This window comes from Cydia pomonella, chromosome 15 (genome assembly GCF_033807575.1).
Source record: "Cydia pomonella isolate Wapato2018A chromosome 15, ilCydPomo1, whole genome shotgun sequence".
Taxonomy (NCBI): Eukaryota; Metazoa; Arthropoda; class Insecta; order Lepidoptera; family Tortricidae; genus Cydia; species Cydia pomonella.
The window spans coordinates 13,022,330-13,039,426 of record NC_084717.1 but is presented as its reverse complement, the minus strand read 5'-3'; the positions used below and the strand labels follow the sequence as shown (position 1 = coordinate 13,039,426).

Here is a 17,097-nt window from a genome sequence, read left to right as displayed (position 1 = left end):
GATTATGGTGACGTATTTTAAATTAAACTAAACGTAAAAACAAAACTTATAACATAATCAGACAATAAAACATCTTCTTCATCTGACGAGAAAGTAAGTTCGTCGATACATCCGCCGAAGACATCTGACGCCAGTGATGCCATGATTTTATCTAATGAGATTCACTGATAAAACGATTACGATTACGCGACGCTTGGTGACCGAACTCTACGCGTCTCGTATTAGTAACGTTTTTACGCTACATGACGCTTATGCTTACGCTCTGTGTGGTGAGGGTGTTACTTCATTTTTACTCACATGTGCGTACCTATGCAGGTTTGTGCTGTGCATCTATAATAATGAGTTAGTTGATTGTAGGTAGGAACAAATATACCAACAATTTACGTTTAGTACCTATGTATGTTTATTTGTTTGTGAATTTGCAATGCATGATGCAAATCGGTGCAAAATTAGAATGGTTGCAGTTTAGATACCATTCCGATACTTAAGTAGCAAGTCGTAAGCGACTTTTTAATTCATAATATTTTCTCAGATTATTTAGGCATGGGATTCATTCATTATAGTGTTAAATATATGTTTTCACCCCGTTCACTTGAATACACCGATACTAACAGGAGATCAGGGAGACTTTTTCTTACTTGTAGCGACATCTATGAAGGGGTGCAAAAACTAAATATCACCTTAAGATGCCATGCGCACAACCTCCGTAACCTAGCAAGTGATTATATACATTATATTATTATGATAAAGTTTGAATTCGCTTGCGGCTTTCACGCGTGCGCCTTTAGATTGATTTTCATTGTCGCTGTGAAGTTGACAGATGCGTGTTTTGGAAATTTATTTACGTTTATTAAAAGGTGGAAAATAAGTGTTAGATTCAACAATAATGAAGATTGAAGGTAATTTACGATACTATTCATTAGTAGGTACTGTAGGTAGTAACGGGATATATGCGGGCTCCCTTTTATATGGTGCTATCAGGCAAATGAGTTTTTGTTAAGTACTTTGTTTCATCATTATGATCTTATTGGTTAGTTATAAACACTGTATTTGTCCGTAATCGAGAAATTCTAGTTGCTATTTGGCTCAGTGATAAACATTTATACATATATCTTTAAATAGATGTGTGCAAACCGCCGGGGATTTAAATAAATTAAAAGACGAATATGGTTATAAATCTTCATGTTTTCTGGTTATGGCATGATTATCATAACCATATATTGGCATAGGTATCAATATATCAGTCGCAAATATCGTTTGCATGTATTAAACTTTAAATAGAATATAAGTACCTACACATACCTACAGCCATTCTCGGAAGTAAGCTTCTATTCATTTCCAGGACACCTTCTCCCTATTTTTATTTACATATTTGTAACTAGGGCGATTTAAAATGTACATCGCTACTTTTAATCAAGTAGCCTTATGGCCAAATAACTTTTTCTAAAAACAGCAATATACTATCCTAGATGTGATATCAATGAACATGATCATTTTCTTTGACATAAATGTCCACAAAAGTGTATTTGGTGAGCGGATAAAGGAATTTTTGACCCGTAAGGGCATTGTGATCGGCGGGATTAGGGTGTTATCGCCATAATACGGTGGGTCGCTGAGTACCACCAGGGGTCTTGTTCGATGTGACACACTGCTAATAAGAATGGTAAGCCCAACCCAAATGGGGTAATAATATTTGTTTATGTGCATGTGTGTACGATCATGCGTAGGCACTATCTATCACCTTCTTAACCCCTTACCGCATATATTTAGTGAAAAATATTTGTTGTAATTTGAACTTAAATAGTTGTCAATAGAGTTGAATATCATATCCGCCATATATGGCTTCGTATGCGGTGATTCCAGAAATGTTATTAAGTATATCGTTACAATTTCTAAAAATAGCGGTGGTTCCCTGATCCCTATAAGACAGGTTTACCTAATAGTTTAGGGCTCAGGACACTATTCCTAGGCTTTCTAACAATAGAATGCTCCTAAAAATGTTATACTTTTCTACTGTGTAATAAGCTGCAATTTTGATACCTAAATAAATCATTTTTCATATTAATTTATCATTTTCATTTTCAATGAAAGCGACTAATACATGAGGTATTTGTATTGTATGAGAGGGAATAGATAAAATTTAATTATACCTACCTAATGATGTTCAATAAATCATAAGATATTTTAACTTTGTAAACATAGATATATAAATTTTGATATACTCAATAAAGGAAAAGTTTCAGCATTTTGTCATAGATGGCTTACTATACTTTTGATCCGCGTGTCAGTCCTCTCTCGCACCGCTTCTGACAGACACCCCGACATATGGACCGCGCACTTGTCGACGCAAGCGCATAATTTGTCCTCCATTACGCCTACAGGTCCACAACTTTACAAATCATGTGTCAAAACTATTAACTACATAGATACAAGGTTCATTTTGATTGAAGCAGGCGCACAGAGAAGTTGGTAGAGCATAATAAAGAGGGTCCGATTAAAGGCTCGTCTTTCTGCCAACTGTTCGATCTGAGAGAGGGTGGCCACATTTAATTATGCATTCCGACTATTGAAAGTAGTACTTTGTAATGGATTTTATAGTGACACAGTACCTACTTAGGAGTAGACTTTTTTAATAATACTGCTATCAAAGTGATCAGACTTAAAAATTATAAAAAGATTGCTCTTAAATTTTCATTGCGTTTTTTGTTGTTTTATAATACCTACTTATCATACTTTATTACATTGATATTTAAAAAAAGTAGACATGTAAGATAAGTAACGTAAATGCAACATTGCACTTAGGCTGTTAACCACTATCACTAGGACGTTAACCTTATGTCTTGTTCTGTGTACTACTAAATAGGCTATGTAATAGTTATTTGTTTTACAAGGGGGCAATGTTGTAGTTTAACCACTCGTGGTAATATAATATTGATAGCCGATCAAGCGAAAGATTCCAAAATTGAACCACGAGCGTAGCGATTGGTTCGTAAAACACCAAAGCAAAGAAAATACTAACTGTAAAATATCAAACAAAATCAATTCAACATTAATGTTATTCAATATTTATCATTCAAAATTATCATTTAAAAGTCAATTCTACCAGCCAACAAAATGAAACAACTAAAATCGCATTTGATTACTTTGCCACATAATATATGGATAAAATGCAACTTTCCCATCCGTTTTTGAAGTACCAAGAGAACCTTTACCAGCTGGTGTGCTGAAAACTCTCGTTTACTGGTAACTTTATTTAAAAAAAAATTACTTAATTACCTATAAAGCCCAGGATAAAACTCTCATTTTGTCAAATATTAAAAAAGAATCGACTTGTCTATTGGAGGTGGGAAAAGTGTAAATATTTCGTATACAGTAGCTACAATGACTTATCAATATTTTGCAAACCTTAACAATATGTAAAATAAGCTAATTTGACGTTCTAACTAAACATTTAATTTGACGTGCATTTACTGACAAATGAAATGGGCAGGAGTGAAATGAAGTGTGAATATTGCGTCTCCGCGGGGTATTTGGACCGCGGGGCTCGGCCCCATGGGGGCACCAGCTGCCCTACCCTTTTTGTTGCAAGTACAATGGTGTTCAAATTACAGACAGGTACCATTCAGTGTTGATCTTGTTTCATTGTTTAGTTATTTGTCGCGAATATTGACGGCACGTGCGGACTGTGTTGTGAGTTGTGACCGAGTTTCGACTTAAATTGATTTGGCAACTGTTGCGTGATGTTTTGATTCACTATGATCTTATTAAGTACCTGATTGCGAAATACACTTTCTTTTGATATTTCGGTTGTTGAACCGAAAAGTTTAACCCCGCGGTTTATAGATATGATTGATTATGGATGACATAAAAATATATTTGAAAATTAACACACGGTTAGTAATGCGTCCATAGAATTTGATCTCATAGTTTTTCTTATGTTGAGATAATTGGTACATGTCTAGAAAGAAAAGTAATAATGAACTTCGGTTTTTAGTAATTCACGCATAACGCACCAGAAATCAACTATAGCTAACTACCGGTTGATTACCCACGGAGCGCGTAACAATTTCTGATAGGTATCGAAAGTTTAATCGCATTAAGCGTTTAGTGCCCTGTTCTTAATATAAAAGCCTTTATTTCTAGGATGTAAAACATTCTCATGTGTTAATTTACAGCATTCATGATACTGTTCCTGTCCTCGCTGGTCTCTGCACTGCGCCGCGGACCACATCATCCCCACGGGCAGTCGCCAGTGGATCAGAAACACCACCACTACAGACCGCCGCGTAGTGCGGAGTCGCTCACGTCAGACGCTCAACTACTTCACGATGTACAGTGAGTGCTATATTTCTAATTATAAGTTTTATAACCCCGTTGGTCTCCAAAGTTGTACCGCAGGTCGCAACATCTACTCGAGTTGGCTGCCATAAACCAGAAACTCCACCACTCTATAGTGGCATTATGTAGTGCGGAGTTGCTTACGTTAGATGCTTAACTACTTCATGATGTGATATTGGTCCGCAGCGTGACAGCTACATACGTGCACTGGGGCCATTCGCAAATGTATATAAGTATTTATTATCCGTGGCGCCGTGCCATAGCGTCCAATCAGATTGCACTTTTTCATAGGATTAGAGGCCTTTTGCTACTGCAGCAAACCACCCGTGCCCGTGCGCCTTGCGGCGCGGACTCGCTCACGCCAGATGCAAAGCTACCTCACGATGTTGCAGTGTGCTTGATGATTTTACAAATACACTTTATGTTATAACTGCAAAGTAGCCGACGTGACGCTATAATATTCTGTCGTGCTAAAATTGTCTAATGGATTTTGCAATCAAAACGACTTCGAGATAAGTATAAGACAGGATATCTAAAGCAATTTAACCAACAGTTTACATGTCTTCTTCCAGACACATAGAAGAAGACTCCAAAGTATTGACTCCTGAAGCGCTTGCAAAGATGACACCTGAAGAACTGGAGTTCCACTATTTTTCTGCACACGATTTCGACAGAAACTCTAAATTAGATGGACTAGAATTACTAAAGGTAATACGTAACTAATTATAAATTGCTATGTTTGATCTAAAAATAAATAAATTAAGTACTTTCACTCCCAACTAACTTGACTTCTAACTAAAGACATAGGTAGTGTAGAAGGTATTTAACCACTCATTTACTTTTGGTAGCTCTGGTTGCCAGCCGTACTGATCGCTTGTTCATATACATTAAATACTCGTACAATAAGATGTACTATGTACTACAAAATATAAATAAATAAATATAGTAGGACAGTATTACACAAATTGACTAAGTCCCACAGTAAGCTCAATAAGGCTTGTGTTGTAGGTACTTAGACAACGAAACTACAAAATATATGCAGAAGATATGTCTACACTTTTCAATTTAATCCAATACCTATGGAAAACGACAATGGGAATATTTGCTATCACATATCCTCGACGAATTACCCGAAGTAACTTATAAGAACATTAGTAATAACCCACATAACTGTAAACAAATATAAAAACCGCATATCTTAGTTAAGTAAATTATATGTACGTTACACTTATAGGAGCGTCTCATATCACGAAGGTGGGGTATAAGCGGAATCTAGACTCTAACACCTTATAATAAGAATCAAGATTGCTGATTTTGTGAAATGAAATACTCTATATCTATGGAAATACTCCATAGCTGTATACGTACAATAGACCTACTTATAAGAGGATATTAAAGTAAGAGCGATTACAGCGGTAGATAACCCTTAGGGGGCTTTGTACGCTATTTTTGAATGTACCTATATGTTTTGTGGTACCCATATAATATTATTCTAGCCTTTGACGGAATATATCCAATTTAAGGTAGATAAAATCTATACTAATAAATAACATTTTCTATTTTATTTCAGGCGGTGTATCATACGATAGAACACGAAGCTCACGATCCTGACGACGATTCCTCTATAGAGCCTGAAGCAAACGAACTTGATGCCTACATAGGTGTGTAATTTTCTGCGATGCTTTAATGGCTTTTTAGGGTTCCGTAGCCAAATGGCAAAAAACGGAACCCTTATAGATTCGTCATGTCCGTCTGTCTGTCCGATTATGTCAAGGCCACTTTTTTACAATTAGAATTTAAAGAACGTAGTAAATTAAGCTGCAGAGTTAAGTGACCCCCCTGCATGGAAATTTGTTTGCAGGGGGTGACTTAACTCTGCAGCTTACTGTAAAATACATCGTGCTCATAGTTCAGGCTAGTATGTATTTGTTCAAGCTGTACAAGCTTGAGTTATTAACTGATCAACTACTATTCCTAATTTTCAATAAATAACCAAACAAATGTATTTTTTTACATTTACATAAATCTAAGATGATGATTTTGCTTGGCCCAAGAGGTACAGTGTGAAAATTACCTATATAAATGTTTGCCCCCATGTTCCTATTATCCTCGCTTGACCTACAGGCCAATTCGAGCTTTAGTTATTCGATCTGTTTCCGATATGATAATAATCTGTCAGTGTCAAAAACGACGTTTTTGGTTAAAGCAATGTCACTTTTGACACTGACAGACCCGTATCATATCGGAAACAGATTGTATAACTATAACTCGAAATTGCCTGATAGATGTTATGTATCTCGCAGCGCTTGTGGACCGCACGCTGCAATCTGATGACACGGATGGCGACGGTTACGTGTCGTACGCGGAGTACCGCGCCGCTCGCGCCAACAACCCCAGTGGGCGGACGCCGCGGGTGCTCGCTGCTGACTCTCCGCCTTAACATTGATTATTGGAATTATTAGACTAAAGACAGGTTGATGAAATCTTAGGTCACGTGTTTAACGTTGACTGGTCCGTCTAAACAGCGATACAAGAGATGCAAACCGCCTGCCCTAGCTCTAAAGTATAGGTACATAAGTTTCACTTGGCTATATAACCTTATTTTCTATCAATCTGATGAAAAGTTATAAGGTAACAAAATCTAAATGGATTTATGAGAATCGTTATAATTTTATTAGTTTTAGTAAGGAAGACGTTCTAGTTTTCATCACTGTCCCAGTACATGTCATATTTAAACTGAAGTTTGGTCAATATAGGTGCCAGTAGGGTCTCATGTAATATCTAGGTATTTGGCATTAGCATATCGATCGCTAGGTCGTTAACCTTAAATGCCAAAATTATGGAGGGTAAAGGTAAGGAGAACAATCTCTTATGGGAGAGCTGTTGCAAAAGCGTCCAGCTGGCAGCTGTAAATAATAGTTCAAAATCTCTCCGGTGGTGCTAGGGGAGCACAAGGACATGAACTTACCCCCTTATTCATAAACGTCTACTAAAGTTGACAAGCCGCTAATAATCGTTTGTCCCTTTCCGACTACACTCCATAGCCAAAATGATGGTATGACAATAAAATTAGATACAATTTTAAAAACGGAATTGATTGAGCCTGTCTAACGTTAATTTATAGTGTTTAGAATAAAATTATAATTTAGGTAATTATAAGAAACAGTGACCAAGATTTTCTTAGTAAGGAGTTGTGATCAATGTCTGCGGTTTATTATTCTTATCTTTAATATTGCCTAAGCTTATCGCATAACACATGTGCGAAACATAATTACATTTTTGTCTTATTCTATCAAGGTAACATTAAAATATAACTCGAAAATGGTAAATAAAATACTTTTATTGAAAGTATATTATTTTTATTATTTACATGACTAAACAGTTACTGGATTATTAACTGAGCAAATAGCTTGTACTGCCTAAACAAATATTATAATTACTCGTAAGGTAAATGAAATCAATCTCAAGTACATAGTAGAATGTACATAGGTATCGTTCACTTGGCGGTACTCTGTGATTGACTTCGCACTACCACTGAAGTTTCTGAAGTAAGAAATTTAATTTTTTTATACATAGAAACATTTAATTTTAGGTATTGTTCATTTTGACGAAAGTTCAATATGACAATTTTCAATAAAACTTACGCGGATTACTTTAATTTACAAGTTACAAGTGTTTGTTGAGAGTGCGTCGACCCTCGTATGCTTATTCGTATCCACCTTTCCTTCAGACATTCTAATACCATTTTAAGCCACTTTTCGTATAACAGCCCCAAATTATTCATTAAAATCTTTAGGCCCGTTCTGAAGAACTCATTGACTATGAATAGAAGATACATACACATATTTATTTGTAAATATCATTCGTTTAAATTACTTTGGATAACCATGGTGAATTACTATTTCACTGTATTTTTGTCAGACTATCAGCTCGCAGGGTTCTGGAAGAAGATAACGTGTTATACAGGTTATTCTTCACATTGGTAACGAGTGTCGCAGTTCATCCTTTCCTTGCCCCAAGCAGCCGCTTGCTTGATGCCTTTTGATACTTCTTCATATGGCTCCAATTCGATGCTGTTTCTGTTAAAAAAAAACAGTCACAGCTCTAGTTTTGTCCATTGTAAGTGGGTAAATTTTGGTTTATATGAGTGATAACCTAACCTTTCAGGAGGTAAAGAGTTTGTTAAGTAAGTAAAAGTTACGTGGATTCATTGCACAGCAAATTTATAGCAGAAGGTGCTTGCCGCTCAATCGCTCAAGTTTAAGAAGAGGTGTGGGCTCTGCTACTAGAGCCAGACCACGCTGTTTTCATGTCAAGTACTATATCAAGTATGGCGCTCCTATAAGTACTGTAATCGTTGCCACTGTCAAGTCAATGCAAACTTAGCGTGGTCGTAATCTAAAGCAACCAAGCACGGGTTACATGTGCTTACCCTTGCAGCAACCGCGCTCCTTGCAGTAGTATCTCCGCCCCTGATGAATAAAGTGCAGCCTGTTGCGGCTTCTTGCATGAGAGGCGGTACAGGCAACCATAGTCTCGGCTCTGTTGTCCAGCCAAGTAGCTCAGGTACAGCAAGATCTCGTCCTCTGTGATGTATGAGGCGTTTGTGTTGTCTGGGAAGTTTAATTTTAAGTGAGTTCAGAAATGATGTCACGAATTTTTATTGGGTAAAGTTTAAAATATTTAAAGTACTTATTGATTTCAAGTTTCTCTAATTCTTTTCGTTTCTCTAGAATGTGTGTAAGTTTCCAACTAACTTTGATATTTCACATTCACACCTAAGACAACTGAACATAACTACACAGCGCAAAAATAACCCACGATTTTGTTATGTGAGCAATATAAAAGCAGAATATTGGTGAATTACTCCCAAATGCATACGATGTTGAATGAACTTTATGTAACAATGAACATTAAATAACACTCAGCACGACCTGGTCAGCCTCCAGACGTGTCGGATAATCTCTACAATGGGATTAAGTGCGGGACACGGCAACCGCATCAGAGGGTGGACTTATCCTTTCTGAAAAACAATTCGTTCATGTAGAACGAAGTATTTAGCGAGGCTTTAAAATACTAAAATGTAGATTTAGGTTTCAATGTTATTTGGCACAACATATTGAGATGAAAGGAACAGTGTAAGGAACAGGACAAAAAATAATCAGTCTCATATACTTACCTAGCAAACGGTGACGAATATTATACACCTATTTGGAATTACATCTCATATTGTAATCTGCTTATTCTTATAATTACGTAATGTAATGTTTTCTTTTACAAGTATAAATTTGTTAATTTAAGCAAGTATCGTATCTTACTAATATTTATTATTTTAGTTCCTTTATTATCTTCTAAATATGTTTGTAGGTGGGCAACGTGTGGCAATAACGGTCTGGTGGAGGCAGATGGCCATTATAGAGATTAATCGATCGATGGTCAAGCGGTCATTGTGATGGCCATTTGACGGTAGAGTGCGACGGATTTTGGTAAATGGATTTAAACCCAATTGCCGGAAGCTGTTTTTATTACGTTGTGTACAACTTATGTTGTCAGAAATCTTGTAAAGCATGTTTGAGTAAACACCTTTTAATATCATCGAGTATGTAGATGGGTAGGTAGATATTTTATTTTGTTACTAAGTTATAGTCTAATTAAGTAGGTAAGTTATTGTTAGTCCTAGTGTTGGAGTAGTTTTAAAAACCGGTCAAGTGCGAGTTCGTTTTACTCGCGCACCGAGATTTCAGTACAAACGTTGAACTATCTCGTAAAGACAAAAAACTTTTGATTAGAAGTACCTATACTAAATATAATTATGTACATCGTCTTCTATCGGCAAATTGTCTAGCTTATTTGCGCGATGTAATGCACGTATGTTGGTTTTTCGACCTCTTTCATGTGAATCTATTTCAAAAATTGATCTTTTATTTGAAAAAAAAAAAGGTGTCTTTAATGTAATCTCATAGAAATTTCAAGTGTAATAAAAACACTTAAAGTTGGTTAAATTGCAAATTGAATCCGGAAATGTTTTTTGTTAATTAAAAAAAGTTATCAACATAGAGGTCTAATTATATTTTTCCTGTAAAAATAACATAAAAATAATACTTTGAATTTGTTTGGGATAGCGTTGTTCATAACTATTCCAAATTTCAAATCTTAAGTGGTTCTCGAGATATTTAGGGATGTGACAGACACACAGACAGACGGACGGATAGAGTCGTATCATAAGGGTTCACTTTGTACCTTTTTGGTACGGAACCCTAAAAGGAGAGTCATATAGCCTGACACTATTAACCTTGATTGAAAAGGGTCTAGCAGGCTAAGCGAACTAGAGGTTACCAACGACGGATTTGGTCATTCTTTCAGGTGGTGTACTGGCAAGTCCTAAGAACACTATGCTTAATATCAGTCCTCGATCTTCTTTTGTTTTCGAGTTATTCAGGATAATATAAAATAATTAGCGTATCATTGAAAGTGGCATATTTTGTAAACTGTTCAAGTTAGATTAACGAAACAAAATTATATTTGACAATAATAAAATAGGCTACAAAGTACACATTTTTAACCCACGTCATGTTACCACTTATACATCATTATGTAAAAAAACCATTTTATTATTCTTCAGATTATTTTTTTTTCTTATCGCGGTGGTACACCTCCAGAAAAAATATGCATGGATAGCCACTAGTACCCGCTACATAAACATATAAAAATATTTGAGTAAATCTTCATGCGTCATGTCAAAAAAAGAAAAGAATAAGTAGTTAGGAGCATATGTAAACAAAGTGCTAGTGCAGGGTGTAGATAAGTTAGTATGTAGGTGTGTAACCTTTTCTTATAAACCTATTTATAATGCATCGACGATGACATGTCAACGTTGATAACATTTGACACATATTCTAGCTGCATATGTTTTATTTGAATTTTGTGTTAGAAAATGGATAACACTAAGTGTAAGTCTTGTGAAAAAACATTAAAAAATATTGATGGGAAGAAAAAATGCATAAAACCTGGTCAAGAGGCTGATTTATATAGCGAACAGTTTACAAAATATGCCACTTTCAATAATACGCTGATTATTTTACAGTATCCTGAATAACTCGAAAACAAAAGAAGATCGAGGACTGATATTAAGCATAGAGTGTTCTTAGGATTTGCCAGTACATCACCTGAAAGAATGACCAAATCCGTTGTTGGGGGCACCTCTAGTTCGCTTAGCCTGCTAGACTCTTTCGCAATGTTATCCATCCTAAAATTACAAAACATGATTTGAGACACTAACCATCAAGACTCCTAGCGTAGTGATGACCACCTTTCCAAGCTCCAGCCCCGAAGAACCCAGCAGCTAGGATTAACGCCTTCAGCACGATCAGGATCACCAAATTTGTCAGATTCAAGCTTAGGACCTGAGAGAGAGAGAGGCATGTCGATAATTACTGAACTCCCAGCTATGTTGGAAAAATTGTGCTAAAAGAAAACTGGACATTGCCGACAGTGTGAAGATTAGAGCTAGTGCCATGGAATTAAAATACGTGTCTTGTTAACTATCTACATTAAACAAAACCGAAGCCTTGTGTCAGTCCTATTAGCCCATCAGGAAAATTTTCTTTGGTGATTAATTTGCGTGATAAATACGAAAGGAAAAGTATGCTTCACATTGAAATAAAATATCCGAAACAAAATTGTGAATACATACAAATTGTGCAAATGGTGCGAAATATAACTATGTTTTGTATTAGTGCGAGTTACCTATACTATAATCCAAATATTAACACAGTTGCATACACCACGAGTGGGACAAAAAAAGCGAAAATATGTTAAAATTATATTACCTATACTTACGATTATTTTTTGTAAGGAATATGTCTATTCTCTTAATGATACGAGACTTGTTTTATCTATCTATATTTAAAAAACACGAAACCCCTTGTATATATCGTATCATTCACGGCAACGCGTGCTTTGACTCGTATTGTCATTTTATTAAAGGTTGGATTTGACAAATCTGCCCGTCTTCGTGGATGACACGAACTATATTCCAAAAGAAGTTGTATACGACATTGTTTTTGACAGCCCTTGACGTTGTATGTAACATGACCACATTTTGATCGCAATGTCACGAATATCACTCCAAGGAATATTTACCGCTACCTAAAGATAATAAATACAACTAATACAAGGTTCATTGGGAAACAATAGATTGTTCCGTAATAGTTATCTTTAAGGGATGCTTTAAATGTTTGCACAAATGGGACTGTATGAATCATAGTTATTGTATAGGAAACCTTTTAAATATTACGTCATCTGTTTAAGAAATAGTTATTACGGGATGACTCAGTTACAGTACTATTTGCCTTAAATTATTATATTATTAAACAATGTTTAGACATATACGCGCCGCTGTGCGCGGTTTTTGAAGTATGATAGAACCAACCATTGAAGATATGAGAACGAGACAAAAATGGTTCTCTCATGATTGCAGAAGTGGACCCTAGACTGTTCTTACACTAATAAACGAAATAAATGTCATATACAAAGGAAAATATGACCAAGCAAGCCCTCCAGTGCCCGGGGCTGGAAGCGAACCAGCTTCCTCCGTTTGCGCGACGGATGCCTACCCTAGCCAAGTGCCCATTTTTGATTAATCGAAAGTGAAACAACGTATGTGCAACAATGTATCACGTGTCATCCTGATACATTTTTATTTTCGATCGACGTTGTCATCTTGTTCCGCTCTTGAAAAGAGATTTTAATACGTTCCCTGTTCGTGGTTAGTATAAGAAAGTTATGGTTACTTACCATGGATACAATAGATCCCAAAGGATTCATCTTTGAATACTAAATAAAGATTGGAGAACTTTTCTTACACGTAAATTCTAACGAACACCGATGACTTTGAAGATGTTTTGGAGTAACCAATCCTAAATATTGAAGTAGACTTTGGACTATGATTCGGGGACAGGGAACGAGTAAAAGTATGCGTGCAAAATAGAAAAAAAGGTGCGATACGAACCTGCGAGACGCAGTCAAAACCAACCTGGCTGCTACCGGTTGACCGCCCGACAAATTCCTTCGCCAGGCTCGTCAGCGCTTGTCCACCGGCACCGCTCAGGAAGCTACCCGCCGAATTTAGGAACGACGACCTCGCGTACTGCGCCGTATCGTTCCCATCACTATCATATCTATCGATCTGCCTTTTAAACGGTATCGGAGGCTTCTCGTTAGGTAAAAGCGCGTTAGTGTCAAACTTTGGATACATTTTCTTCGCATATTGAGGCGAGGAGTACGCTCCAGAATGTTCTGAAGCTACCAGGATCACAGGAATGAACAAGAGTGCGTAAATGGCGACCATTTTGGGCGAGGGTGGGTCCGCGACTGGAGGAACAGGTAGTGCTGATATGATTGAGACGGCTCGGACATGCCTGGCTGTTTTATCTCTTCCTTCGCTTTTGTTTGTCGCACGCACGATGACATCTGCTAATGGTGCTATTGTTGTTGCTTTGTAGTGGTCGCATGGATATTTCTAATATGCGAAATGGTGGCGTTTTGCATAGAAATATCCACGTATATAAATATTCTTTTATATACTTATTGGATTAATAACTTAATAAGTAATGCAATGATAAAAATAAATAAGTATGTTCAGTAGTTTAAAATTATACTTACATACGATTTAAATACTTGTGCGTGGTGACAGCTTAGTATGAAAATTTAGAAGAACTTTTTAGTTTATTATTGTCAACTTATAAAATAGACTGAGAATAAATATTTTATTACAAATATATCTTCTTAGGTCGTTAAAACTAGCATGACGTAAGTATTCAATTTAAGTTCCTTCAATCCATTTATTTAATAGCAGTAATGAAATAAAGAAAAGCCAATGACCATTATTTATTTAGCTTAGCTCATAGAAATCAAATTGAATTCTATAAGTTATTATGCTATATCAGTATACATATGTAGCCTGTAGCCTTTCATATATATTTTAAAATTAATTGAAAACACTGATCCATCCTATGTAGTGTGTATATGCAAGCAGAATTTTCGGGTGAACATTGGTGCGGGTTCCAGGGATGAATGGAACTAATACATAAAGCGGTCATACACTCGCAGCTCGCTGTACAGTAAAGGCGACGGTCGCAATATTCGCAGGGTGATGACGCCAAACGTGGCGGAACATCTTTGTTTACCTCGCGCGTCGATTGTTTCCGCAATGCACGGGAATGTGGGCCACGCTGCATTTCGGTAACTCTGACATAACGGCCCAGCACCGTGGCGACACCATTTTGGGACTGATCTAATTATTTTGTTTATTTATTTAACCTTTACTTAACGAGCCCGCGTAGCCAACATGCCAATCTTTAACGCTCCGTAGCGAACGAAATGCAACTGACACTGTCGCACTAATATGGAAGAGCGATAGAGAGAGATAACTTCGCTGCGCTACAGAGCGTTAACGATTGGTATGTTGGCTACGCGGGATGCGGTGTTATTTTAATTTTATTTTATACTTTAATCTGAGTCTGTGTTAATTATGGACTCTGGCTTACGACGAGTGTAACTAATGTAGGTACTAGATACCAATCATCGTCATATTTTAACCAATTTACACAACACAGCAAATTTTACATTGAAACCTACCCCTTGAATCACTTTATCTACTGATCAAAACCGCATTCAAATCCGTTGCTTAGTTTAAAAGGGAGAGTATAAACATAATCATTCATAATCATATGCGCCTAATCCATTTTGTAGTAGGTACCTGACACTAGCGATTAGAGAATAATAAATGACCATTAAAAAAATCAAAATCCAGATTCTTTAAAAGATCGAATCCCCAAAGATTAAGAGAGTTTTCAGAGAGATTTGTTCCGAACAATTTAGACTTCACATACGTTTTATTATCAAACTGAAAAGGAATAGGGTTTGGAATAGTTCAGTCCTATTTAATCAATTCTTGATTTCTTTTCTTTTATTGATTTTGTATCTTTTGATTTAAGATACAAAAGAAGAAACGTGCGTTATAAAAGAAAGTGGTTCCACGATCGTTCTGCAAGTAAAAGTCAATTTTCCCCGCGGGTGCTCCGCGAACAACAGAATGCATGTGCAACGGTGCAATTGTATCGATTGTGTTGTGTCTCAGCCGTAATAGTTCGTTAAATTATGTGGATAACAATAAATGTGGATATGGATGGGTTTGTTCAGGGCTCCTTCATTAATGGAAAAACTATTTATCAGCCCGATTCGAAGAATGATTAAAACACGTTTAAGATCTTGGAAAGATCTTTAAAAGATCGATAACTAAACGACATGTCAAAACTGACGTTTATTTCGATTCCGCTGACGATAATATCTATCAATAAGATCTATCTACGATATTTCTAACGTCAAAATGACATTGGTTGCCCCAATCGAGCTGCTTTTGCCAATTTTACGACATACAAAATGATAAAATCTAAATGAGCACTTATCTAAACCAGAACTTATCGTTATCGTATCTCATTATTCGAATCAGGCCGTTTATCAATAATGTTCTCCGAAATATTTTCAAGCGAAAATAATAACATTTTATATGTTCTAAGTGATGCACTATGATTTAATGACCTTGAAACTATTATGCCAAAGTTATTTTTTTAGTCACTCATATCTATTGTAACTATTTTTATAGGGGGTTTAAGATAGCTAATTGGTAATGTTCTAGTATATCCCATGCTGCATGTAAGTATATTATCTACAACGGATGTTTTTCAGCTGCAGGAAACGCAATAATCCCAAAATGATGATGAATATGCTATTAAAATGTACAGTGCGCATGACAAATAATGTTGTTAGTACAGAAGGTAGAGGTAAGGAACAGAAACTCCTGAGGCAGAATTGTTGTAAAAGTGTCCAGCTGTCAGCTATAAATAATAGTTCCAAATCTCTCCAGAGTAGCGCTAGAGTAGCTAAGAACCTTGGCGTTATTGACGGAGTGAAGTGCGCTGTCTATGATTAGACTTTTTTCTCAAGTATTCTAGGCATTGTAGCGCCACCTATTTCTGATTTTTTGTCGGACACTTTTTGGTATATGGAGATTTTGTTCCTTGCCTCTACCTTCCATAGTTGTTAGTCTTAATACTTTTCTATTTGACGTATTGTCAAATGAAGTGGACAAGTACCCAATTATTTATTTTGTTTCTATTCTACTCTATGGAGTGGACTTTGGTAAAATTACCAGTGACTGATATCAGTGTTATTAAAAAAAAACTAACCAAATCTTTACCATATATCCCAGGATTCCAGGCTAATACATATAAGACACATTATCTACCTAGTCTGCATCGAGTTCTCTTGAGTAGCATTTTGTGTCTAACCATTTACCGAATATGTTCTTTGTTGTCCCTAAGGAAAAACTATTTCCTGTTCTCGTCCCCTCTTAGTTTAAATACCCTTAACATTATGTGACCGGTATAGATAATAAATCTACATATATTGATTTTTACAATCCTTTTAAAGTTGAGGTATTAATTATTCTCTGGCCCTACAGGGTGTGTACTACCTTCCGCAGCGGAGCGACGTGAAATATTACGATAACGAAAAGTATGCGTAAAACGTTACAAAGGTATATTCATAAAGCGCTACGGGAGGAAGAGCTCGTACAATATCGAAGCGGGAATGAAGCATACTTGGGGAAATAATGTGCGGAATTTGAATGACTAACTGACTGAGACTTAAAACTTGATGTCTGTATTTAATAATTTAATGTTTGTATTTGATAATATT

At 36.2% G+C, this 17,097-nt stretch overlaps 2 protein-coding genes across 3 annotated transcripts; one reads left to right on the top strand and one right to left on the bottom strand.

The window, feature by feature from the left end:
- The first annotated feature begins 369 nt into the window (after nucleotides 1-369).
- Nucleotides 370-7,630, top strand: LOC133525879 (multiple coagulation factor deficiency protein 2 homolog). Its single transcript, XM_061862290.1, has 5 exons — nucleotides 370-899; nucleotides 4,176-4,335; nucleotides 4,911-5,046; nucleotides 5,909-5,999; nucleotides 6,642-7,630. Exons 1-5 carry the CDS (start codon nucleotides 887-889, stop codon nucleotides 6,776-6,778), a joined length of 537 nt encoding a protein of 178 aa, XP_061718274.1. The 5' UTR covers nucleotides 370-886; the 3' UTR covers nucleotides 6,779-7,630.
- Nucleotides 7,631-7,660: 30 nt separating this feature from the next.
- Nucleotides 7,661-14,034, bottom strand: LOC133525878 (uncharacterized). 2 transcript variants are annotated; one of them, XM_061862288.1, is made up of 4 exons: nucleotides 13,349-14,034; nucleotides 11,618-11,741; nucleotides 8,771-8,951; nucleotides 7,661-8,417 (listed from the first exon to the last, which is right to left on the bottom strand). In XM_061862288.1, the coding sequence occupies exons 1-4, from the start codon at nucleotides 13,685-13,687 to the stop codon at nucleotides 8,306-8,308; spliced, it is 756 nt and encodes a 251-aa protein (XP_061718272.1). In that variant the 5' UTR covers nucleotides 13,688-14,034; the 3' UTR covers nucleotides 7,661-8,305. The 2 variants fall into 2 exon arrangements, with proteins under 2 accessions (XP_061718272.1, XP_061718273.1); XM_061862289.1 differs by having other exon boundaries at nucleotides 13,373-14,033.
- Between the last annotated feature and the right edge of the window lie 3,063 nt (nucleotides 14,035-17,097).